Below are 25,164 nucleotides of genomic sequence, written 5' to 3' on the forward strand. Positions count from 1 at the left end.
CAACACTAACTCAAAGGCATGTGCGCATACATACACATATATACACTGAATGGTCTACATTATAATCATGAAGCTGTTGAAGGAACTCTTTCTACGCCATCTGCTTTAAATGTGACATATGAAAGATACAAATGGGAAGAATATTTATAGTTGATCATAAAATACTGCAATATATATATTTGTATATACATACACACACACACTACACACACACATATATAGCCAAACTTGTTCAAACCTTTTTAAAAACAAAATCAGCAAATTTTATTCTACCTGGAAGAAAAGAAAAATGATACAGATACTGAAAATGTGTCCCCAGCAATTCATAAGGAAGGGAAGACAATTCTGAAAAACATTTCCATGTCTTCTGAAAGTAATGGTAGTACAAGGTGCAGAACAGAGGGAAGGCATAGCTCAAATTAATTCAGCAAAGCATTCATTGGCCCATTAAATATGAATGTTGTAGATGGAGAATCTGGGGACAGACTTCGTGAGGCTTTTTTTCTTTTTTTTCTCCAGGACTACAAGGTATAGTAAATCATGATACTACATAACCATGTAGTAAATCATGATACTACATTTAATATACCACCTCAAGATGAGTGACATATACATTTAATAAATAAATAAATAAATAACTGAACTGAACTATACAGGCATATATTTAAGAATGAAATAATGTTAAACCTGGGAGATTATTAAGAATACCACTGCTAAACTAAACTTGATTATGAACTAATTTTAACCATTACTGATACTTAGGGAGAGTGTTATTGCCAGACGTCTTACAACTTTCTTTTCTATAGGCATCAGTGATCAACTTGACATAACTAGCAATGCACATTTCCTGTTACCTCAAAACATGGAGGCACCAAGCTTCTTAAATCTGTATATAGCAAGTTCCTGCTGCCACAAGCCATTCTGATAAGAATATCTGTCAGTGGCATAAAATGTCCAAACGCAAGAGCAAATTATATTAAGAATACGTCCAACCCCAAAGTCATTCAAAGTGACTGAATGAATGCCCTCTTCCAAATAAGACTGGTTATGCTGCCAAGTTCCAGTAATGGGGATTAAATTAAGGGAGAGAACACAGAACAAGATGATTGATCAGAAATGCCCATATACCCAGCATGACCTCAACAAAAAGAGCTGAGAAAGCATAACATGTTCCATGGGAAGAGATAGATGCCTACGCAGCTGTCAGTGCTCACTCACATGGCACCGTTTGTAACTTCTCCAAGTGCCTCTTTTTTTTTTTAAAGTTGAAATACGGAAACCTATTTCTATGGGTTTGTTGCTGCTGGGCTAAACAAGTCATGAGCTTCCAATTATCACTGTCATTCCACTCATTGCTGATTCATTGCTAGTACTGCAAAACTGCAATGTTCCCAGAACCTGGTCAAATTCTGTAGGAAAATGATACTTTAGTACTAAAGAATGTTTAGAACAAATATAGACACAAATATTTCCATTTGCTGAATTACTTTCATTGCTTTGGAGATATTGAAAATACTATTTTTAATACATATTCCTTTAATTTGTGCCACTTTATGCAGCATATGTGTTCTTACTAGAAGAATGAACACTATTTTCCAAGATTCTTTCCTATTAATTTTATTCAGTTGCTCTTTATACATAAAGCCAATACAGGTTAGAGTTAGTTCACAGTACAATGCATATGCAATGTCTTTTCCTAAGGTAATCACTGTTGGGTCATAACTTTCTTGTAGAAGAAAAAGGAACAGATAAAACTTACTTCATAAACTACAATATTAGTGTGAATTTGCTTTAAGGTTGATAGGAAATTCAATTTGCTTAATTACAATAATTAGAAATTATAAATGCAATGTTAATCAAGCTCTTAAAACCCAATGTAAGATAAAGCCTTTCCTAAACAGGGACTGCACCTCAATTCTCTTTTTACTTACTTCCTCTGAATGTTGCTATGTTTTGTTTTGTTTTGTAAAGTAAGTCTGAAGCTAGTTGACAGCTTCATGGATATCCTTTGTCACCTAAGCATTTCTATTAGGAAATGACAGGTGCCCCCCCCCTCTCTCCCTCTCCCTCTCTCTTAGGCTCTTCTCATTCCACATGAGGCTTACCATGAGCTGGTCCCTAGCTGGTCCAAGTAAACAGGTCTAACCTGACCGTCAGTGGACTTTCAGAGCTAGTTGTGGTGGTGCAGTGGTTAGAATGCAGTACTGCAGGCTACTTCTGCTGACTGCTGGCTGCCAGCAGCTCAAGTTAATTCAGACTTCCATCCTTCCGAGGCTGGTGAAATGAGCACCCAGGTTGTTGGGGGCAATATACTGACTCTAAACTGCTTAGAGAGGGCTGTAAAGCACTATGAAGTGGTATATAAGTCTAAGTGCTATTGCTGTTGCTAGTTGCACTGTTCTTTGAAATCTGGCCAGGGTCTGTACAATGCCTATAGGTCTGACAGGGACAGGATGAGCACAGATTTTGCTCTTCTGTACTTTTCTGTACTTTGCTCTTTCTTACTATTTTGGGCCAGGCAGTTAAAAAAAAATGGAAAACATAATATACTATTAAAATACAGATAAACATAACTCTGTCAAAGAACCAGACTTATTTTAAGATTTTACAATGTAAATTAAGTCTGTTGGCACATCGAAACCATGGGAATTACATTGTACTTAGTCTGCAATTCTAAGCATGCTTTTTTGAAACAAGACAAAGGAAAACACAAAGGAAACCGGGCAACACAAAGCTTGAATTTACAAGCCAAAAGACTTTTACTGAAAGGTAAGTCATAGCATATTCAGTGCAATCCCCTTTCCAGGAAACAAGCACTGAAAAGTCAAGAAAACAATTTATGTTGGAATTGTTCCATTATGAGAATGGTGGGGAAACAATGTGGGGTTAGTTAGGTTCGTATCACTTTTCTAGTTGACTTTTGGTTGGTTGTTATTATCTGACATGGGGTACTTGGTGGCTGAGAAGGTTGGAGGTTGACCAGAGGGTAACAGCAATGACAGACAGAAGTAAGTGTGGTGGGAGATGGGACATGAACTGTTCCAAGGAAAGAAATTGCAAATTTCTGTTTCAGGGCCCCAATCTCAACTCACTGGCCAGATAGCCAAATCACTGGCTGCAATGGGGTCAGGCTCACGCTGTTGAACGCCACCTTTGTCTGAAATAAATTTAACTGCCCAATGATTTGTCCATTTAAGCATTTATTTGCCCTGTATTACTGCTAGTTGGCTGCTGCTGTTACATGATGGTATTTCATGTATGGCAGCAGAAGCAGGGAAAATCCAGCTGAAACAAAGAGCTAAAGTAGGCATTCCAGTAACTCCTTGCTTTAAAAGCCAGTGACAACCAGCAAAGGATACCTAGATATACCAGAAGAGCACTGGCCACATCAATTCCAATGTGTTTTAATGACTTTATTTGTAAGAAGGAACGCATACATTCACAATCATCTACATACTATGAGTAAGGCTTTTTTAAAAGCCCAACCCAATCGAATCTTATTAGAAAGGGAAAGAGGAGGGATGAACAAAAGGCAACTGAACGCTACTCCCATTAACACTTTCTACTGTCAACAAAAGAGCTCTGTGAATTGAATGATTCAACCCATTTCCTGTTCCTCAGTTAGATGCCTGGGAGCATTTGATGAGGTAATGCCCATTTGGAATTCTTGGGGCGGAAGAGCTGAGTCATGCTATTATTATCATCGATCCCTTTAGACAAAAGAAGCTTCAGGGTCTCCTCTCCCCAGCTCCACAGCCAGGGAAGAAAGAAAGCTTGGGTCGAGCAAATTTGTTGTGGCACTTATCTGTCTGTGCTTTGAAAAAGGTTGCTCACAAACTGCAAAGGAGTTGTTAACGCTGACCCCAGCTTGACCTGCTTTCGAGCACAGTAACAACTCAAAATTCAACCTTTTTCTTTTCCCTAATCCCCAAACCATCAGTCCTTCTGACTAAAGATTCACCTCACCAAAGATCAGCCTTTCCTAACATACTCATTTTCTATGTCTAGGAAGGAGTATTCAAAAGAGCTGCATTTCATTTAAAAAAACAACCCCAAAAAACCATTAACCATTTCCACTGTATCACCAATCCACTCAAAGAAACATTTTCCCAAGATCATTTGCTCAAGCTTCATTTCATGGTATCACACTGTCCCATTTCATATGAAGCTGCAAAAGACTGGCTGATAGTTGCTAAATACACTACAGAAAAATGAAGAGAGATGGAATGCCTATAAAAGCAGCTGCAGAATTTAAGCTACCAGCAAATGTGAACTTGTGGTTGCCTAGCCAACCCTGCCCCCTAAATGGACTGCCAGTGGATGTGGTTTAGCAAAATAGTCGCCTCCTCAAGTACTCAAAAGAAGAACTTCTCTAGGTAGAAAAAAGATGTCAGGAACAAGGTTTCTGATATAATCATAGGGTTGAAGGTCTTGGAGGTCTTCTCTAGTTGAACCGCCTGCCCAATTGTCCTTATACAATTGACTTGCCTTCTCCCAACTCATCTTTACTATGAACTTCTAGACCTATTTGTCAATGGAGGAAAGAATCTCTCTCTCTCTCTCTCTCTCTCTCTCTCTCTCTCTCTCTCTCTCTCTCTGTGTGTGTGTGTGTGTGTGTGTGTGTGTGTGTGAGAGAGAGAGAGAGAGAGAGAGAGAGAGAGAGATCTACCATTGAAAGTTTGATATATTGCAGCAGATGAATGTTTTTGTAAAGTCAGTTGTTTTTTTGTAGACCATAACATAATTATTTTGACAGGCAAACTCCCTGACCTAAGCAGATTTTATAGCTTTGAACAAGTAACTGATCTCTCACAATTTTACATTTTCCTAGTTTGTGCAATTGAAGTAGCAAGCTTGCAACACAATTCATGGAAGGATAAACACAACAGAAACAGTAAAAAAAACGTAAATGTAGGACATTAAAGCATTTTGCAAAGATGGGCCTTTTTGTTTTTGTGGTTTTTTAAAAAAAATATCAGTGCCATTGAGAAACATTTTCCTCCACTAAATATTTAAAATTATTGCCCTAAAAATGCTTGCTGGGAGTTTTGATAGGCCTTGGAAATGAGATTTATTTTGAGGCTGAAATGTTTGGGGGAAAATATAATGCTACAACTGATGGGCCTTTAGCTCACTATATAATTATCTTCAGATATACTAGCTATAACAGCTATAAAAATATGTTTTCCTCCTGTTTTAGTTTAAAAGCTCTAACAAAGCAAAGCTATTCATGTCCTTTTTCTTTTCTGAACACTTAAAAAAGATATTCACAGGCCCAGATATAGGGTTGCCACCTTTCCTGGATTGACCTTATACTTTAGTTTCTGGAATATGTGTGATGGTGGGAAGAAAATTCCCTTCCTGAACCCAGCAATGCTTGCTAGGTCATTCTTCAATATGGGTTTACTTCTCGTTCAAAAATTCTCATCTTCCTTTATTGTGATTAAAAATACCACACCTGATGATCATCCATTTCCAGGCAGCTGTTAATTTCTCTTTCAAAGCCATGTCTCCTGCAGATGCAAAGATAGAATACAGGACCTCCTACCAGAACAGCTATGGAGAATAGCACTTAAAGGTCAAGGCAGAGTGGCCAGGTCTAAATCAGCCTAAAACGGCCAATAGGAACTGAGTTGGTTACACTCATGATGGAGTAGCTGAGAAGTACAACAGATGCACCTGGATAAGTAAGGAAACCTCATGGATGACTTAAAGCTATTTCAAGTATGTGTTATGGATGAGATGAAGGCAGAACCATGAAGACATAGCAGGAAAAAAAATGCTTAGCGCCTATTTATACTACACTCAAGCTAAGCAAAGAAGGTAATTCTGCCCAACATGTCAGGTTTGGAAAAAGGGACATTATTAAATATGTTATATTAGGGAGGAGGATCCAAGCCTTGATCCCTACTATATGTCCAAGTGCTCTCTCCTCTCTTTTTTTTGCACCTACATGAGGCCATTGGGTGAACTCATCCACTGCCATGGGGTGAGGTATCATCAGTGAATTAAGTGATTCCATGAATGTCAGTCCTGGTGCCTGGAGGCTGTGAGGTTCTGGATGAGGAACAGGCTTCAGCTGAACCCTGACAAGATTAAGTGCCTCTGGATTTGCGGGCTTTAGGTTTCAGGATTAGACCATCTTTGGTGGCAGATACTAACACAGATACTAACACAGTGCTAGGCTGCATTAACAGAGGGATAGAATCAAGATCACGTGAAGTATTAATACCATTCTTTAATGCCTTAGTAAGGCCACACTTGGAATATTGCATCCAGTTTTGGTCACCACGATGTAAAAAAGATGTTGAGACTCTAGAAAGAGTACAGAGAAGAGCAACAAAGATGATTAGGGGACTGGCGGCTAAAACATATAAGGAACGGTTGCTAGAATTGGGTATGTCTAGTTTAACGAAGAGAAGGACAAGGGGGGACATGATAGCAGTATTCCAATATCTCAGGGTCTGCCATAAAGAAGAGGGAATTAAGCTATTTTCCAAAGCACCTGAAGGCAGGACAAGAAGCAACGGGTGGAAACTAATCAAGGAGAGAAGCAACCTAGAACTAAGGAGAAACTTCCTGACAGTGAGAACAATTAATCAGTGGAACAGCTTGCCTCCAAAAGCAGTAAATGCTCCAACACTGGAAGTTTTTAAGAAGAGACTGGACAGCCACTTGTCCGAAATGGTGTAGGGTTTCCTGCCCGAGCAGGGGGTTGGACTAGATGACCTCCAAGGTCCCTTCCAACTTTACTACTATTATTATTATTATTATATGGTTAGAGGGACCTTGCATACCTCTCATTTCACCCAAGGGTTTGTATATTTGTTTTCTACTATTTATTTCTTAATGTAGATGGCTGTGTGCTGCTCAGAGTCACTTTTGATGAGATAGACAACTATATAAATTTGATAAATATATGTACCGAGGCATATAAACTTGGTTTTATTCATGTGTTACTTCTATTTCCCCACCCTGCATACATTCTGCTCTTAAACTCTAAAGGAGTAAATCCAGCAAAATAATACAACAGTAACTGGGGTTGAAAAAGTGTTTGCCACTGTAGGAACAGTCTTGCATTGAGACCAAAACAAGAAATAATGAAAGTTAATTGGGGCTAAAGTACTATTTGGCACTGCAGGAACAAACCCTGCACGCGCACTCTAATGGGTTTTTTTTAAATCACAACGATCATCTATATTCAGGGCAATTTTTGTAAAATCACCATAACTCTGTGATAATTGCTTTTACCTGGTACCTGGGGGAGGGTTTTTTTCCCCAACACAGAGGGAAAAATTATTGGGTTATTGTGAATTGGCATGTAGATATTTTCCACTGTTCCATTATCAAGATACATTCTGCCTATCAGCTTACGAAAACTGTCATTTACAGTAAATGGCAAAATGTACTGTAAGGAGCAAAAAAAAAAAAAAAAGCCTGAAGAAGTATTTCTGTATTTGCTGGGCTCTCACTGGGTTGTGTAAATTAGACCAAGGCCTCATCAGCACTCAAGTGGATTTAAATACATATCTTTCAACATTTTCATTACCTTGTGAGAAAATCTAAGCAAATCTGGGTGATTCTTGGATGGGAAACTATGATAAAATCTCAGGGCTGTAGATTAGATTGGAAAATAGCAAAATCTTCCCCCAAAAAAGATAATAGCCAGCCACTTTTCTACTGTCCAAAGAATCAGTGTGACTCAGCCCATATACACAAGAGTTCACTATGACACAAACTTCCATTTACCTGGTAACACATTTATGTCTCACCGGGGAATACAGAGAAATCACAGCCCATAGTATTTGCCCAGCCCCAGCCAATTTGATCTGTCAAGGCTGACATATTTCCTTCCAGAATCATGGATGTTAAGTCCTCTCAGTAATGGCGAATGATGAAGACACATCTTGCAAGGAACAACTCTTTATTTCGTTTTCAAATAAACGAAGTTTCCAAAACTCCAACAACGAGCAAAGGCACGCAGGCCTCCTTTTATATGCCCAGATCCCCGGACACAATGGCAACAAAACAGGCACTTTTTGTACCTTGCGCATGCGCGCAAAGCCAGCGCCACTCAGTCTGGTCCCAGGCATTGCAGAAGCTGCCTGGGACCATTGCAACATCCCGGGCCTACATTTGCAGGCTCAGGACACAACAGTGGAAGTGTGCCTTGTCTGCAGCAGTGCCTTCCCTCCGTAATCAGGTTCCCTCTGAGATCCAGAAAGCTGCCAGCCTGCTGGTGTTTCAAAAGGACGTGAAGACTTGGCTCCTCTCCCAGGCCTTTAGGGAGAGTGAATGAAACCCTCTTGTATTTAGTTTCTGTTTCTTTTCCTGTCCTTTTCTTTTTCCTTCCCTTTCCCCATCCCTTCTTCTTTTCTTCCTCCCTCCCTCCCTTCCCTCCTTCCTGCCCAGTTTTTATCATCTTTGCTATCATTTATTCTTTATTCTTTGTTTTTTATAAGTTTTTACTTGTAAGCTGCCAGAACTGTTGGAGTTGGGTGGCAAAGAAATTTAACAAACAACCACATTTCATAAAAGGCATATATCTTTCCTTTTCAGAAAAACTTCATAAATCCTGATGTCTCCTATTTTTGGAGATATCTATTTATAGACAGTTTCTATAATATCTTATTTTCGGAGATAAAATACTTTGTAGAGAAACTGTTTATAAACTTACTTTGTGTATCTTGATCAAACTAAGGGTTCTATTATAATTTTATTAGGATTTTTACTGTATAAATGCCAGATAAAAACACATGCTTAGAAAGAAAGAGGGAAGCCACGGTCAAGCGAAAATCATAATTGATAAAAGCTGCTAACCAACAGTGGTGGTTTTGACAAATGGCTGGGATTGGAAGAATGGCCAGGGCTGATGTCACTTGGCCCTAGATAATGGCCAGCCCACCTTCAGAACTTGGCTTGTAACTTGGTTGTCAAAAATAAAAAGATCCTGCAGCAACCTACTTGAAAAACACAAGCACATCTGAGCTAAAGAGATGCAGACTACAATTTATACATCAAGACAATCTTTTATTTTTGTTATTTAGGGTATCATCCGGGATATTAGTTACTGAATAAATTTATCACAAAAAGCCTGTTCTCCCATTTCCTTCCACCATTTAAAATGGCTTAGAAATTACTTCAAAAACCAAGATTGCTTAGGGCAGCATGATGACCAAAGGCTAAAAGCGAGGCACTTGTTCAAAACAGAATTGATCAATACTAATGCAATTAATTGCTTCCCTTAAAATGAATCGTGGCTTTCAAACTACAAAGAGGCATTCTAAGGGCTTCCTGCCCCCCCCCCCCCCCGCCAAAGCCTCTCTGTCTCACTTAAGCCTGTTCATCGGCAGCCACAGGATTTTCAACAGAATGATGAAAGCAGCACCACTGCACTTGCTAAAAGCTTCAGTATTATTTGAAAAATTAAAAAGAATGTTCGTTTAACTGAGACATTTTCAAAAGCAAAAAAGGTGAAAAGCAAGAAATAAAAAAATCCAACAAAGAAATAAGAGATTTGTAAAGAAAAATAGAAAGCAACATTTAAAAATGGGAGGATAGAAACTACTAGGGACTTCCGGCTGAGTTACATTAAAAATACACTACAATAAAAATACAATAGAACACGTCTATACAGTCAAGAGAGAGTCCCACGTCTCTCTAAAAAATATGGCCTTAAAATGAAATTCTGAAAAAGACTGCTACTTCTTTGCTGCAGGTGATCCCAGAATAATGTTTTTTTCTATACCTTTTAGATCAGAAAGTTTATTTGGACTAATTATTTAAATTCTAAATCTGGGGTCTGGAAGAAGTCTTCTTCCAGAGGTTGTGCAAGCTCCATCATTGGAGGTTTTTAAGAAGAGACTGAACACCAATTTGTTCCGAATGATAGCGTCTTCTGTTTGGACAGGGGATTGGACTAGACCAGGGGTAGGCAACCTTGGCTCTTTTATGACTCGTGGACTTCAACTCCCAGAATTCCTGAGCCAGCATGCTGGCTCAGGAATTCTGGGAGTTGAAGTCCACGAGTCATAAAAGAGCCAAGGTTGCCTACCCTGGGACTAGATGATCTCCAAGGTCCCTTCCAGCTCTGTTATTCTGTATTCTGCAAGCTGTATCAGCTTGCATTTTGAATAAGATCTAATGCTCACATATTAATACCAATACTTTGCCAGAGTACTTCCAGGTATACAGTAGTTCAAAGTTCCAGTTTAAGAATGGCTTTAACTTTTGAAGCCCTGCAAGGCTTAACATTTGGGTACCTACCCAGCCACTGACTTCAAGTAGTTCTTACTGATCTAGTAACCTAAGGATGCTTAAAGTTCCTCCCCCACATGAGGTGTGAAATCCAGGAGAAATGTCTGTTGTTTTAATCAATGAACCACCTCCCACTAAAAATCCAGAAAGCTTTATCACTACCAAGCTTTTAAGAAGCTTTAAAAACTGAGTGGCTGAGAAGGGCATTTATTTAAGACCTGTCATCAATATGTCTTTTATTGTTGTAGTTACAGAAATGAGTGGTAGAGTTTGACAGTTTAAAAAAAATTATTATTGTTGTTATATTTCTATATTAGGATTGCCTTTTTGATTTACTATAGACTGGAAGGGTGCTTGTGAGTGTAAATACATAAATATTTGACGGGCAGTGATGCTGCCATAAAATATGGAAAATTGTCTTGTTTCATATATCAAACATCTGACTTCTTGCCCCTGGAAGTTCAAGCAATCCCTTTCCCCTTGATAATTTGTACAGCTGTTAAAACAATACCACTCCACCATGCTTTTGCAAAAGATTGAAGGTTTCTACTGGCCATTTAGATGATTTCTATTATTTGTATGTCTTTCTTTTATTCTGCATTTTTATTTCATTTGTCCACAACCTTGATTGTGTTGGCTTACAAAAGAGGTGAAATAATCAATTTGCTCCAACTCTTTTACTGGCAATCTCTTAATTTATGAGTACAAAGTTCATAATCCAAGGCTGTATGGATCCATAATCACCAGTCAGTATGCAAAGTACATGCTTCCCCCTCCCTTTATTTCAGTTATTTTACATTTCTTTTAGTAATCCTCAGAACAACTATTGGGAGTTCTAAAATGCTTTTTAAGAAATTAATTCTGAATTCTATTTGGGCTGCAAAAACTCAGAATTTTGATGACAGCAAAGAGCAGGAAAAAAAAATCTAACACTTTGGGGTTTCCTGGTCATCTGGAGTTTTACAACTACAACTACAAATAGATTCGGAATAGGAAAAACAAAATTGAAAAGGCATACTTGAGGACACCCAGTGGATCCACATCATTCTCTTCCTCTTCTGTTTCCTTTTTGGCATCCTGGCTTTTAAATGAACTTAACTGAGAAATGACATCAGGTATTTTTTCCTCTTTGAAAAAATCAAATCCTTCGGTTTCGTCATCCTCTTCTTCCTTCTTGGGAAGATTTTTACTCTTAACATCAATGACACTAGTGGATCTGGTTCCTGTAAAAAGAGGCAGAGAAAAATTAATGCAGCAGTGCACAACCGACAGCTATTACTTCTCTAGATGAGTATCACCAACAGCTAACCAGTATTCTTATACTGGAAGAAAATGGGCCTTTTTATGGGAGAAACAGTACATTTCTACACTATATAAATAATTTGTGGCAATAAATATATTTTACTTAGGGTACTTTTGCACCATAGATTTCTATTACCAAATCCCCCAGAAAACAATTTGAAACTAACATTCTTATATCCAGATAACATATTTCTGTGTATTTGTAGTATTATATTTGTAGGGAAGCAAACCAAAAGTATCGTCCATTAGTTATTTGTGACAATGAGAATTTAACCTAGATTTTAAGTGGAAACATTTTGCTGATTTTGCAAAGTTCCAAGAGTTGATCCATTTATTAAAATTCCACTCAGTGTGAAGAACTTGTTTTAATTTACCCAGAAATTCCAGTAACTCAGGGCTTGATGCAAGAGCCACATCTTTAGAAATCAATCCCATAATCTCATTGAAGGCAGCTCTTCGTTCTCGAATATCAGATTCTCCAACAAAAAGCACTTTTCTTGGCAAGGGGGGTAGAGAGGTTTGTGGATAACGTGTGACAAGCTTTTGATAAAACTCATCAATATCACTGTACTTCTTAGAAACCTGTAATGTAGGGAGAAAAATATTCATTTTTTAAGTGACAGGCATAAATATGTAACAGATCAGACTAACAATTCTGAAAAAAAAAATACAATATTTTCCACAAATCATATATGGGCAACTACCTTACACCAGAAATAAGTAGGGTCAATATTTTCAGTTTTTATTTTAGTGACTTTGCGTAAACTACATAAATGGGTTAAGCCTCCCAGAAGTTTAATAGATCTCTTTTAAAGTTTGTATTTTAAAGTATATACACAAGTAAAAGTCCCAATTTATTGCCAATCGTGAGTGATGCTGTGGGTGACAAAAACACTGTAGCTCTGTGCCACTTCCTGTAGATTTCCATTCTTACAGTACGTGAACTTGGTGATTTCAGCATACTGGACTATTAATATTCTCGAAATGATTTTATCATCTAGAGCAGGGGTCCCCAACCCCCGGTCCATGGACCGGTACTGGCCACAGCATGCCAGCAACCGGTCTGCACAAACAAGCAAAGCCCCATCTACAGGATGCAGGCAGTACATGAAACCATGCCCCCTCTAATCCACAGAAAAACCTCTCTCCACATAACTGGTCCCTGGTGCCCAAAAGGTTGGGGATCTCTGATCTAGAGGAAAGGCTCGGGAGAAATGGGTCTTTGGTAGGCATCTAAAAGATCTAATAGATGCTTCCAAATATTAATGATGAGATGGAGAAATTATTCTAAATATTGGTGACATCAGGATATAATAATTCCAAAGAATAGACACTATTATAGTCCACTTGCAGCTTACAGTAAGATGATACTCTGAAAGAACATAATCATATTTATGCCTCTGTGAGTTCTGGCAAGTATCAGGGCAGTGATCAGATGCCCAAGCAATTGGTTGTTTTGGATCCAGAGACAAAGAACATACTAGAGAATATAGGAGTTTTAAGCTGTATTGTTCCCCTTTATGGATTACTGCCTTGTCGTGGCGAAGGGGCTTGCGTAACTCAATGAAGCTATAAGCTATGCCATGCAGGGCCACCCAAGACGGACAGGTTATAGCAGAGAGTTCTGACAAAATGTGATCCACTGGAGAAGGAAATGGCAAACCACTCCAGTATCTTTGCCATGAAAACCCCATGGACAGTACTAAAAGGAAAAAAGATATGACGCTGGAAGATGAGCCCCTCAGGTCGGAAGGTGTCCAATATGCTACTGGGGAAGAGCAGAGGGCTAGTACTAGTAGCGCCAGAAAGAATGAAGCGACTGGGCCAAAGCCGAAAGGACGCTCAGCTGTGGATATATCTGGTGGTGAAAGGAAAGTCCGATGCTGTAAAGATTTTTTCTCCATAGGAACCTGGAATGTAAGATCCATGAATCAAGGCAAGCTAGACGTAGTCAAAAAAGAGATGACAAGACTGAACATCGACATCTTAGGAATCAGCGAACTAAAATGGACAGGAATGGGTGAATTTAACTCAGATGACCATCAGGTATACTACTGTGGGCAAGAATCCCTCAGAAGAAATGGAGTAGCCTTCATAGTCAATAAAAGAATAGGAAAAGCAATACTGGGATACAATCCCCAAAATGACAGAATGATCTCAATTCGAATCCAAGGCAAACCATTCAATATCACAATAGTCCAAATCTATGCCCCAACCACTGGTGCTGAAGAGGATGAAATTGACCGGTTCTATGAAGCCCTACAGCACCTTATAGAATTAACACCAAAAAATGATGTCCTTATCATCATGGGGGACTGGAATGCTAAGGTAGGAAGCCAAAAGATAACCGGAATAACAGGCAAGTTTGGCCTTGGAGAACAAAATGAAGCAGGGCACAGGCTAATAGAATTTTGTCAAGAGAATACGATGGTCATAACAAACACTCTTTTCCAACAACCCAAGAGACGGCTCTACACATGGACATCACCAGACAGTCAACATAGAAATCAGATTGACTATGTACTCTGCAGCCAAAGATGGAGAAGCTCTATACAGTCAGTAAAAACAAGACCAGGAGCTGACTGTGGCTCAGATCATGAGCTTCTCGTTGCAAAATTTAGGCTTAAATTGAAAAAAGTAGGGAAAAGCACTAGGCCACTCAGGTATGAACTAAATCATATTCCTGATGAATATACAGTAGAGGTGACAAATAGATTTAAGGAACTGGATCTGATAGACAGAGTGCCTGAAGAACTCTGGATGGAAGTTCGCAACATTGTACAAGAGGTAGCAACTAAAACCATCCCAAAGAAAAAGAAATGCAAGAAAGCAAAATGGCTGTCTGAGGAAGCTTTGCAAATAGCTGAGGAAAGAAGGGAAGCGAAAGGCAAAGGAGAAAGAGAAAGATACACCCAATTGAATGCAGAATTCCAGAGAGTAGCTAGAAGAGATAAGAATGCCTTCTTAAATGAACAGTGCAAAGAAATAGAAGAAAACAACAGAATAGGGAGGACCAGAGATCTCTTCAAGAAAATTGGAGATATGAAGGGAACGTTTCATGCAAAGATGGGCATGATAAAGGACCAAAATGGCAGAGACCTAACAGAGGCAGAAGAGATTAAGAAGAGATGGCAAAACTACACAGAAGAACTATACAAGAATGAGCTTAACATCCCAGATAACCACAATGAGATGGTCATTGACCTCGAACCAGACATCCTAGAATGTGAAGTGAAATGGGCCTTAGAAAATCTGAGCAACAACAAAGCTAGTGGAGGTGACAGTATTCCAGCTGAGCTATTCAAAATCTTAAAAGATGATGCAGTAAAAGTGCTACACTCAATTTGCCAGCAAATTTGGAAAACTCAACAGTGGCCACAGGATTGGAAAAGGTCAGTTTACATTCCAATTCCAAAGAAAGGCAATGCCAAAGAATGTTCAAACTATCGCACCATTGCACTCATTTCACATGCTAGTAAAGTTATGCTTAAAATCCTACAAGCTAGACTCCAGCAGTATGTGGATCGAGAACTACCAGAAGTACAGGCAGGATTTCGAAGAGGCAGAGGAACTAGAGATCAAATTGCCAACATACGCTGGATCATGGAGAAAGCTAGGGAGTTCCAGAAAAACATCTACTTCTGCTTCATTGACTATGCAAAAGCCTTTGATTGTGTGGATCACAACAAATTGTGGCAAGTTCTTAAAGAGATGGGAGTACAGACCATCTCATTTGTCTCTTGAGAAACCTATATGCGGGTCAAGAAGCAACAGTGAGAACCGAACACGGAACCACTGATTGGTTCAAAATTGGAAAAGGAGTCCGGCAAGGCTGTATACTGTCGCCCTGCCTATTTAACTTATATGCAGAGCACATCATGAGAAAGGCAGGGCTAGATGAATCAAAAGTTGGAATTAAGATTGCCGGGAGAAATATCAACAACCTAAGATATGCAGATGATACCACTCTAATGGCAGAAAGTGAAGAGGAACTAAAGAGCCTCTTGATGCGGGTTGAAGAAGGAGAGTGCAAAAGTTGGCTTGAAACTCAACATTAAGAAAACCAAAATCATGGCATCCGGCCCTCTCAATTCCTGGCAAATAGATGGGGAAGAAATGGAGGTAGTGACAGATTTTATTTTTCTGGGCTCCAAGATCACCTCAGATGGGACTGCAGCCAAGAAATTAAAAGACGCTTGCTCCTGGGGAGGAAAGCTATGGCAAATCTAGACAGCATTCTAAAAAGCAGAGACATCACCCTGCCAACAAAAGTACATATAGTCCAGGCCATGGTTTTCCCAGTTGCAATGTATGGCTGTGAAAGTTGGACCATAAGAAAGGCTGAGCGCAAAAGAATTGAGGCCTTTGAACTATGGTGCTGGAGAAGACTCCTGCGAGTCCCTTGGACTGCAAGGCGTTCAAACCGGTCAGTCCTAGAAGAGATCAACCCCGACTGCTCTTTAGAAGGCCAGATCCTGAAGTTGAAACTCAAGTACTTTGGCCACCTAATGAGAAGGAAGGATTCACTGGAGAAGAGCCTAATGCTGGGAAAGATTGAGGGCAATAGAAGAAGGGGACGACAGAGAATGAGATGGCTGGATGGAGTCACTGAAGCAGTAGGTGTGAATTTAAATGGACTCCAGAAGATGGTAGAGGACAGGAAGACCTGGAGGAATGTTGTCCATGGGGTCGCGATGGGTCGGACACGACTTCGCAATTAACAACAACAACACAAGCTGTATTGTTAGCTTGAGCAACAGATTTAAAACCAAGCATGAAAATCAAGCTGGTTAGTTGAAAATCAGTTCTAAATTTCTAGATTTTTTTAGTATGAGGGAGAAATCAAAATATGTCCCAAAACTACTTGAAATATCCAAAAACTTATTTTTTTCAAGTGCTAAGTCCCATGGCACATGCCAGACAGAATTAATCTGGTATCATCAGATGGACTAATATTTTCAGTCTCCCGCTTTTTTTTTAAATTGGAGAATTTGCTTATTTTTTTAAAAAAATGACATCAGGGGCAAAACAGATTTATTACTATTTAAAACATTACAGATTTAATTAAAATATATTCACCCGCCTTCCCATGGAACCTTGCTGGCAGAATCATGGGGTCTCTGTGAGCTGCAATAAAGGGGAGGAGGCTACCTACCCTTGCAACAAAAGATGGGTGATTCCCCCATTAAGCATCTTTTGGGCCCAGGAAGGAGAATAAAATACTACTGATTACAGGCTCTGCATAGATTTTTAAGTGGGGAATATACTCGGCAAAGAGTCTTGCAAGACAACACTAATTCCATCTAATATGACACGTTAAGAGCCACAGTCAAGAGTAAAAGGAAGAAAAAAAAATGAATGATACAAAAGACTATCATAAATAAATATTTTGCTTCTGACAGTGAGTGGTCAGTCAGATTTTTCAGAATTCATAAAAGCTAAGACAAACTTCCTCCATTCCTATCCTCAGTTGCCTTGGCAAGGGAGAAGCAGAAGGAAAAGAAGGAAAGGATAGGGTGGTATATTCCTACTTGCACATGTTGCAGATTAAGGAGAGAAAAAAAAACTACTGCCCAAAGGGCCATTTTTGCCTCCATGACTAAAATGTGGCTTCATAAATAATTTACAGAATGGAATGGAAGAGATATTTATCACTTTCACTGGTTGCAGCAAACCTCAAGAGTTTTGCCTTAAATTACTGTACATTACAAAGCTGTTTTGACAGATTAAGCCCTGAATCTGTTCCATCAAGATTATGTTCAAGTGTGATAAATATAAAGTCCAGCATTTGGGTAGGATAAATCAAATGCATAGGTTCAGAACTATAGAGGTATGGTTTGGTAAGTAGTGTATGTAAGAAATATCACCAGGCGAACATGGGTAAGCATATATAATACAAGAGCTGAAAAGGTGAGTGCACAGAAACATGGGCACACTACATCCATTACAGGAGGTAGTAGTTTTATCGTACTGTTAGAAAGGCCTGTCTTGGAGTCTTGTACTTAGTTTGGGGGAACTGTACTTTAAAAGAGAAATGGGATGGGTTCAGAGAAGAACAACTAGGATAAGGGTTCTGGAAGCCATCCTCTATAAAGGAACAATTATATCAAGCACATTTAGATCGCAAAAGGGAAGATTAGAAGGAGATATGACAGCAGTCTACACATATCATATTCATAAAGGGGGGTGGGGGGGCAACCTGTTCTCTGCTGAAAGTAAGCAGGATAAAGACCAATGGTTTAAAATCTTTTCAAACAGGAAGATTCAGGCTGAATACTGAGGAATTTCCTGATAGTAAGAAGTGTTAAGCAGTAGAACTGCCTTTCAAAAGCAGTGGTGAGCACTGGAAGAGAGCTGGATGGTATTTCCTTGAGATGGTTTTATGGATTCCTACACCGAACAAGGAATTGGACCAGAGGCCCTAGCTAGCCCAGTCTTTCTCAATTTTTTTTCTCCTGGAGGAGCTCTTGAAATAATTTTCAAGTCTCAGGGAGCCCCCTACAATACATAAAAATCATGATATCTACAGCTCACAGAACATTTACAGGATAAGTAAGCAGAGTCACGGTGAGTAAAAATTCCCACCACTGCAAATTTTAGCTCTCTGTGGCACACGAAGTAAAAAGGACAATGCTTTTTTTTTAAAAAAAAAAAAAATCATGATCTGTGAAATCCTAGGGTTCTACAGAACCCCGTTGAGAGAAGCTGTTTAAGAAGGTCTCCTTAAGCTAAGACATTGTTTGATTGTACTGCCTCTTTCTGGAGTTGTGATCTGTTACAACCATTAACTCCAGCAATGTTCATAAAGAATACTCTGAATAAAGAGCATACACTTTTTATAAGGCTCCATTGTCCGTTGATAATTTACAAGCTAACTGAAGGAGAACAGCCATTTTGTAGCTAAAAGGCAACTAAACAAGACTGAAAGCCAAGACAGAGCAGTATTTTAAACATTATATTGAGCCATATTGTCTCCAATAGCTTAGAACAGCATTCATCTCATCAGAGAAAAAAGAACAAATGTCCAGTCTGTTTCAAACATTGAACTGTAGCTTGTTTGCCAAATTAAAACTTATTCTACAACATTATAAAACCCCCTTTTACCCTCTGTTATAGAATAAACTTAAGTTTATTTATTTGAAACCCTTTCGTTTCAAATGAGAGCGAAATGTTACCCAACTGTCAGAGAAAGGTCAAGGATTCTGTCTAGCATGAAATCATTACTTCAGATTTCAAACCAACATCCTGCCATCAGGACTAGAGTTTCAACAGTGTTTGAGTGCCCTCTAGTGGAACTGGCCATGTTATCCCAATCAAAAGAATGGAAATCTGATTGTCTTCATTTTGCTACAGAAAATCCATGTCTTTCAAATTCTTATCAAAACAGCTGAATGAAATAGCCTGGCAGAAGGTGCTTATGGTCTGAGTGGTGTTTCTCAAGCTGTGTAACCTGGAAGCCATGACACTACTCTGCAGTGTTGCGTTGTACTTTACATTTTGGGATCTTGCACTACTACTGAAATAGCACTTTGTGAAGTCCTTCCTCAGTTCTGGTTATCTAGAACAGTGTAACAAATATTTCTCCAATTAAAGTAAACCCAAGCTCATATTGCTCATTAATTGGCTTAGGGAAGCACACAACAAAACGCATACAACAGCATACACTAAAAAGCAATACATAAAACGCAACCCCGAAGGCTTCAGCATCAAAGACTCAACAGTATTAACCCATCAAAGAACTTTGAAAGCCTTGTTTTTTTTCCCCAAGCTGTGGCTTAGGCAGAGGTGTGTATCAAATCTAAATAGGATTGTGTTTAATAAAGTTGTAGTATGATTGTTTCTCAAGATTATGGCCCTCTTTTATTTTCTTTACTAATGTAATCTATGCAGGTTTTGTTTTACTATGTACAAATTTATAATTTAAATTTATAAAACAGTTCAGTTGGGCAATTTTATAAATTTAAATTATTAATCTGACCAGCAGTTTACCAGATACAGTGGGATTCAGTGCAGACCACAACAAGATTTCACTTCAGAAAGTCTCACTTATTTCCAGGACTGCTTTTCAAAAAGATTATGATGGGCCACTGATTTCTCGACCCTGACAACCTAATGCAAAGAAAAGAATACTTTCAGAGGAATTAATAAATGATTTGAGAAGACGGCTGGGAACCTATGGCAACTGTTGGAAAATTATCAACAAATACTGAATACAGAGAATAGAATAGAACAGAGTTGGAAGGGACCCTGGAGATCTTGTAGTCCAACCTCCTGCTCAGACAGGAAACCCTATACCAGGGGTCCCCAACCTCCGTGGACCAGTACCGGGCCGCAGCATGCCAGCAACCAGTCCACACAAACAAAGCCCGATCCATGGGATGCAAGTAGCACGCAAAACCACGCCCCTTCTGGTCCACGGAAAAACCTCTCTCCACGGAACCGGTCCCTGTTACCCAAAAGGTTGGAGACTCTGCCCTATACCATTTCAGACAAATGGCTGCCCAGTCTCTTCTTAAAAACTTCCAATGTTGGAGCATTCACAACTTCTGGAGGCAGGTTGTTCCACTGATTAATTATTCTAACTGTCAGGAAATTTCTCCTTAGTTCTAAGTTGCTTCTCTCTTTGATTAGTTTCCATCCATAGTACTTCAAATGGTTTTCTACACTCTTGCTCATTCTGGTTGGCTGAGCTCTGTGAATTCTTAGCAATGGCCAAACTGCCTGGGGAATTCGAGGAACTGAAGTCCAAACAGCTGGAGTACTTCCAAGTTAGTAAAAGTTAACTTTGGACTTTTAGTTGTCCTTGTTACAGCATGTACTATGTAAAGAGTAACTCCAAGTCAGCTTTAACTCTTACACTGGGATTTAAAATTTCACATTTAATCTTACAGGATTGAGTATTCCTCTACTAAAACAAGCAATATCCTTCCGTGTAGAACAGCAGTTCTCAACCTTTGGGTCGGGACCCCAGTTGGGGTCGAACGACCATTTCACGGGGGTTGCCAAACAACGCAGTCCGCCATTTTTTTCCCCTTTTCCTTAGCTGTGCTACTCCCTTTTATTCTATTGGCTTTTGAAAGCCAATGGAATAGACTCTCTTGAATAGAGTCTAATTCTATTAACTTTCAAAAGCCAATAGGAATTGTCCAGGCTGTCTCTGACCTGCTGAGCCCACCAAAAGTCCCAGTCTGCAAACGGTGCTGCAAGTTGTCTGCAGCGAAGGCGAGCTGTCTGGAAGTTGCCACCCCTCCCTGCTGAGCAACTACTAAAACTGTAAGTAAAAGAGGGCCAGGGGTGGAGGTGGTTGGCCTGCACCGTCCTTGCCGCTTGCCAGCTACGCTTCGGCCGGTGCAGGGGGCAGCACCACGCATGCGCGATGCTCCCGGGCAGGGAAAGTCCTCGACTTACGACCGGTTGGGTATTCCTCGACTTACGACCGGTTGGGGGTCGCGGCATTAAAAAGATTGAGAACCACTGGTGTAGTATGTAAGGATATCAGAGGAAAATTCCCCCAAGAACCCAGTGTTCAAGGCAATAAAGCATCCAGTCATCATATACTGCCTGATATAATCCAGATCCAATGTTACCCTTTTGCTAAGAACTAGGCCAGGCACATGCCTCTTGTGGAAGGACTTTGGTGGCACTGCCATTACCTATGAAGCTTCAAAAATCACCAATAAATATATTTGAATAAACAAATAAATGATTTTACTACATTTCTATTTTGTGTTTCATTTTTTCCCTTTTTATTTTATTTGCGTTTTTTTATTCTTGGTCTGATATTTTCATAATATATTTTTCAAGTATGTTGTCTGGAATGAAATTAATAAGTTTGGTTTTTCATTGTTATGATGTGAACTCTTAATAAAATTAGATATGAAATACATTTCCAAATGATTTCATTACCATAAACTGAACGTTGTCTTCGGGTTTGTGCTTGGCAGTTTTGAACACAGCCAGTTGGGTAACTACTAAAATATTATATTCCACATGTCCAGACATCATCTTTCCTCGTATTTCTTGATACTCTGGGACTGACAGATCTATTCCTGTATGGCCATTCTGAAGAGGTCTGCAGAGGTAAAAACATGAATTTCAAAGATGGACCATGTTCTCTTAATGCTGACACTGGCTTTTGCTGACTCATAGGTTTTGAGATTGGGGGGGGGGAGAGATATTATTATTTAGAAGTAAAAACTACTGCAGTAACCTGGGATAGTTGCCTAATTTGACTGCAGATATTCCCAATCATCCAGGTCATGGTTGTCCCAAAGGTGTTTTTTCAAAAGGCAGCTGGAAAAAACAAAGTCCAGCTGCCTTTTGAAAAAAACACCTTTGCCTAATTTGAATTTTTTAAGAGAGGAAAAAAAAAAGAAAATGTGAAGCTATTTTACTTAGGGCAAGTTTGTCTCTTTGATGCTCCACAATAATACAAAAAATAATATTTTCTGCCAATACAAAGCGTCTGATCTATTTTTTTTTAAAAAAAGATACTTCCTTCTGAACATTCATTAAATAAACTGGGAATCAGTAACTAATGTTACTTTCTTAAATCACTTCTTAAGCACAAACTATGTGTTTACCTTCAAGAACCTGCAACCCTCCACATACACCTATCTTGTGATACAGAACATCTCCTGCATGATGCCATTTGGACTGTGAAGTTCTGTTTTCCACACCTGCATGTTTTAGTATGTCATTGTATGTATTTCACAACTAAGACCCTTTCATACCAACCTGGTTAGATCTAGGATAGAAACAGAAAAACATCTCAGAAAATGCAGTGGCAAACTTTTGTCCGTGTTGTTGCCAAGATAACTGGCAAAGTTAATTTGTCTGTTTACGTCACCTTATACTGTGTCCTGAGGGCATCTTCACCTTAAGCCTAACTACATGTAAAGAAGTTACCTGTATTTTCCATTCCCTGAGAGAGAGACTACAAACTGAAACTCTCCCCAGCAAATACCGATGGCAGTGCAGTATAAATAGCCACGAGGAAGGGATCCTAGTGAATTAAACCAAATTTCCTATTCATTTTTGTCAATATTATAAGCAATGCAGATACAGTGCATAAATATCAGTCCATTAGTTTAACAGAGGTTTGTTTATATCCTGCCTTATTTTTCTTCTTCCACTTATTTTCCCCCACAATCACAACCCTGTGAGGTGATTTGGGCTGAGAGAGAGTGACTGGCTCAATGTCAGCAAGCTGGCTTTCATGCCTAAAGCAGGACTAGAACTCACAGTCCCCTGCTTGGTGCCTTAACCACTAAACTATACTGGCTCTAGTAGACCAAACTGGCTTCCACATATGATGTATAAGTTTGCAACACATAAAGAAAGTCTGCACTAGTGGCGAATAAAGGAAGTCATTGGACTGAAGGAATCAAGGAACTCACAGCCCGGAAGGGGAGAAATCATGACTCTATAAATACTGCAGAGCCTAAATCCCCATCATCCAGTGCAATGATGAGGGATGCTGGGAACTGTAGTTCAGCAACCAAAGAAACTGTTTCCTTAAAAGAAATGGTCTCTTGAGCTTGCTAGGACCTCACAGTCACTTTCAGGACAGATTTTGGGGAAGCACAATAAAGAAACAGCTAGAAAGATGGCAAAGAAAAAAAAAGGAGTTGAATTTTAGCAACACCGTTACAACACAACTTTGACTTCATGCAATGAGCACCGGGAGCCTTATTTTTAAGTTACTTTTAAGAAGAAAGGCAACATAAAAATAGCAAAACCTAGAGTTGCAAACTTATTTCTTTTTCTGGCCTTGCACTTTTTAACAGTAACCTGAGAGCCCAAAAATTAGTGGGCAAACACCTTCGGAGCCTGGCAATACATTTAGGAGCAGCCAAGTGAATTTCGCCTGAGCGGACAACAGTTTAAGACTTTTCAGAAAGAAAGCATGCACAGGTAGTCCTCAACTTACCATCACCATTGAGCCCAAAATTTATGTTGTTAAGTAAAACATTGGTTAAGTGAGTTTTGTGACTTTTCTTGCCACTGTTATTAAGTGAATCATTGCAACTGTTAAGTTTGTAACACAGTTGTTAAGTGAATCTGGCTTCTCCACTGGCTTTGCTTGTCAGAAGATCACAAAGGCTGATCACATGACCCCTGGACACCGCATCAGTCATAAATATAAACCAGTTGCCAAGCATCTGAATTTTGATCATGTGACCATGGGGATGCTGCAACGGTCGCAAGTGTGAAAAACAGCCACAAGTCACTCTTTTCAGTGCCATTGTAACTTCAAGCAGTCACTAAATGAACTGTTGTAAGTCGAGGATTACCTGTACTGCCCAAAGGTTTTGTCTTTCTTGTTTTTTTTCCCCCCAAGACAAAAAGGCAAAGGGATGGGGGAAACGGCATTATAGGTAGAAAAACACCTCTCAGCGGGTTTAATAAAGCCAGCCTTAGGGAAATGAGGCAAGGAATCTGTGGGAAAAGGAAAGGGAGGGGGGAGGCGAAGAGAGAGACGCAGTAACAGCTCCTCCTAGCGGCGAAAAGTAACTCTAAAGCAAAGGGAGGCGCCCCACCGCGGTAGAAAGGAATGCAATGAGGGGCGGGCCAGGAGATTTTTCCTGGGTCAGAAAAATAGGGACGATGGAGAGGAAGGATAGGTTGGTTGGTCCTTCTCGGCTCCGCCGAGCCGGCCTCTCTTGGCTTCAGTCAGCTGTTCCCAGGGGCGGTACCAGGCCGGGGGCATTCATTTGATGGGCAAAGGAGGTCCTGAGTTGGTCGGGGAGCGCTTTCCAAGTTGCCTGTCTCGGTCTCTTTCCCTCCCTTCCCCACCCAACCCAACGCCCCGGAGCGAACCCTGCTGAAAAGCGTCGGGAGCGGGGAAGTTGATACAACCGGGTGCGCCTTAAGAACGCTCCCCCTCCCTCCGTCTTCTTTACCTCGTGGTGACGAACACGGTAGGCGCCGGGCCCGGTTGCATGGTAATCCTGCCCTCCGTAGCTTCTCGTGTGCTACGTGCACGATTTCCCAGCTCTGCCTCTCAGCTGCTTCTGGTGTAAGCCTGGGAAGGAGATCCCGGAAGAAATGACACACAATCCCTTCCGTCTTTCTTCTAAACTGTTGGCTGCAGCATCTCGGTTTCTGACTCCGTGCCCTGTTTTCTGCCTGCTGGGTTTTGGCCAACCAATTAAAAGTTGGCCAGGATTAAAAGGGAACGCCCGTAGTCGGCAGGATTCGAACCTGCGCGGGGAGACCCCAATGGATTTCTAGTCCATCGCCTTAACCACTCGGCCACGACTACTCCTAGTGGTAGAAGTTTTCTAAGCCAACATTTTTAAATTCCTCCTTCACATGAGGCAAGGACAAGGGAATATATAGAAAAGGTAATAAATGAAATTTGTGTGGCTGTGGCGTAAACCAGGATGGCTTGCAAAGCTAACAAAATCTGGAGAAGTATAGAGAATGCAGTTGGTGTCTAGATTTAGCTGTCCTTCTTTTTCTTATTTCAAACCTTTAATTCATTCTGCATTTCTGAGCTTTGTATAGCATTACTTGCAAAGATAGAGGATTACTTTGAACAACAAGATCAAAATATATGAAAATATATGTATTCCTCTAAAAATTAATCACTAATGCCTA

At 39.9% G+C, this 25,164-nt stretch overlaps 1 protein-coding gene and 1 non-coding gene across 2 annotated transcripts in view; both read right to left on the reverse strand.

Moving 5' to 3' along the window:
• The window catches only part of LOC120319708 (HCLS1-binding protein 3-like), a 36,521-nt gene extending 11,829 nt beyond the window's left edge, over positions 1–24,692 (reverse strand). The window contains exons 1-4 of the mRNA XM_039368819.1: positions 24,465–24,692; positions 21,466–21,631; positions 11,934–12,141; positions 11,276–11,480 (exon numbers count right to left, since the gene is read on the reverse strand). Coding sequence (XP_039224753.1) covers positions 11,276–11,480; positions 11,934–12,141; positions 21,466–21,631; positions 24,465–24,505 — 620 coding nt within the window. The 5' untranslated portion in view covers positions 24,506–24,692. The remainder of the gene's footprint in view (positions 1–11,275; positions 11,481–11,933; positions 12,142–21,465; positions 21,632–24,464) is intronic.
• Positions 24,693–24,744: 52 nt separating this feature from the next.
• On the reverse strand, positions 24,745–24,826 carry TRNAS-AGA. Its single transcript has one exon. It is a non-coding gene; the product is annotated as a tRNA-Ser (tRNA).
• Between the last annotated feature and the right edge of the window lie 338 nt (positions 24,827–25,164).

The sequence above is a fragment of the Crotalus tigris genome, unplaced genomic scaffold, assembly GCF_016545835.1.
Source record: "Crotalus tigris isolate CLP2741 ecotype Arizona unplaced genomic scaffold, ASM1654583v1 scf7180000020933.47133, whole genome shotgun sequence".
NCBI classification, from domain to species: Eukaryota; Metazoa; Chordata; class Lepidosauria; order Squamata; family Viperidae; genus Crotalus; species Crotalus tigris.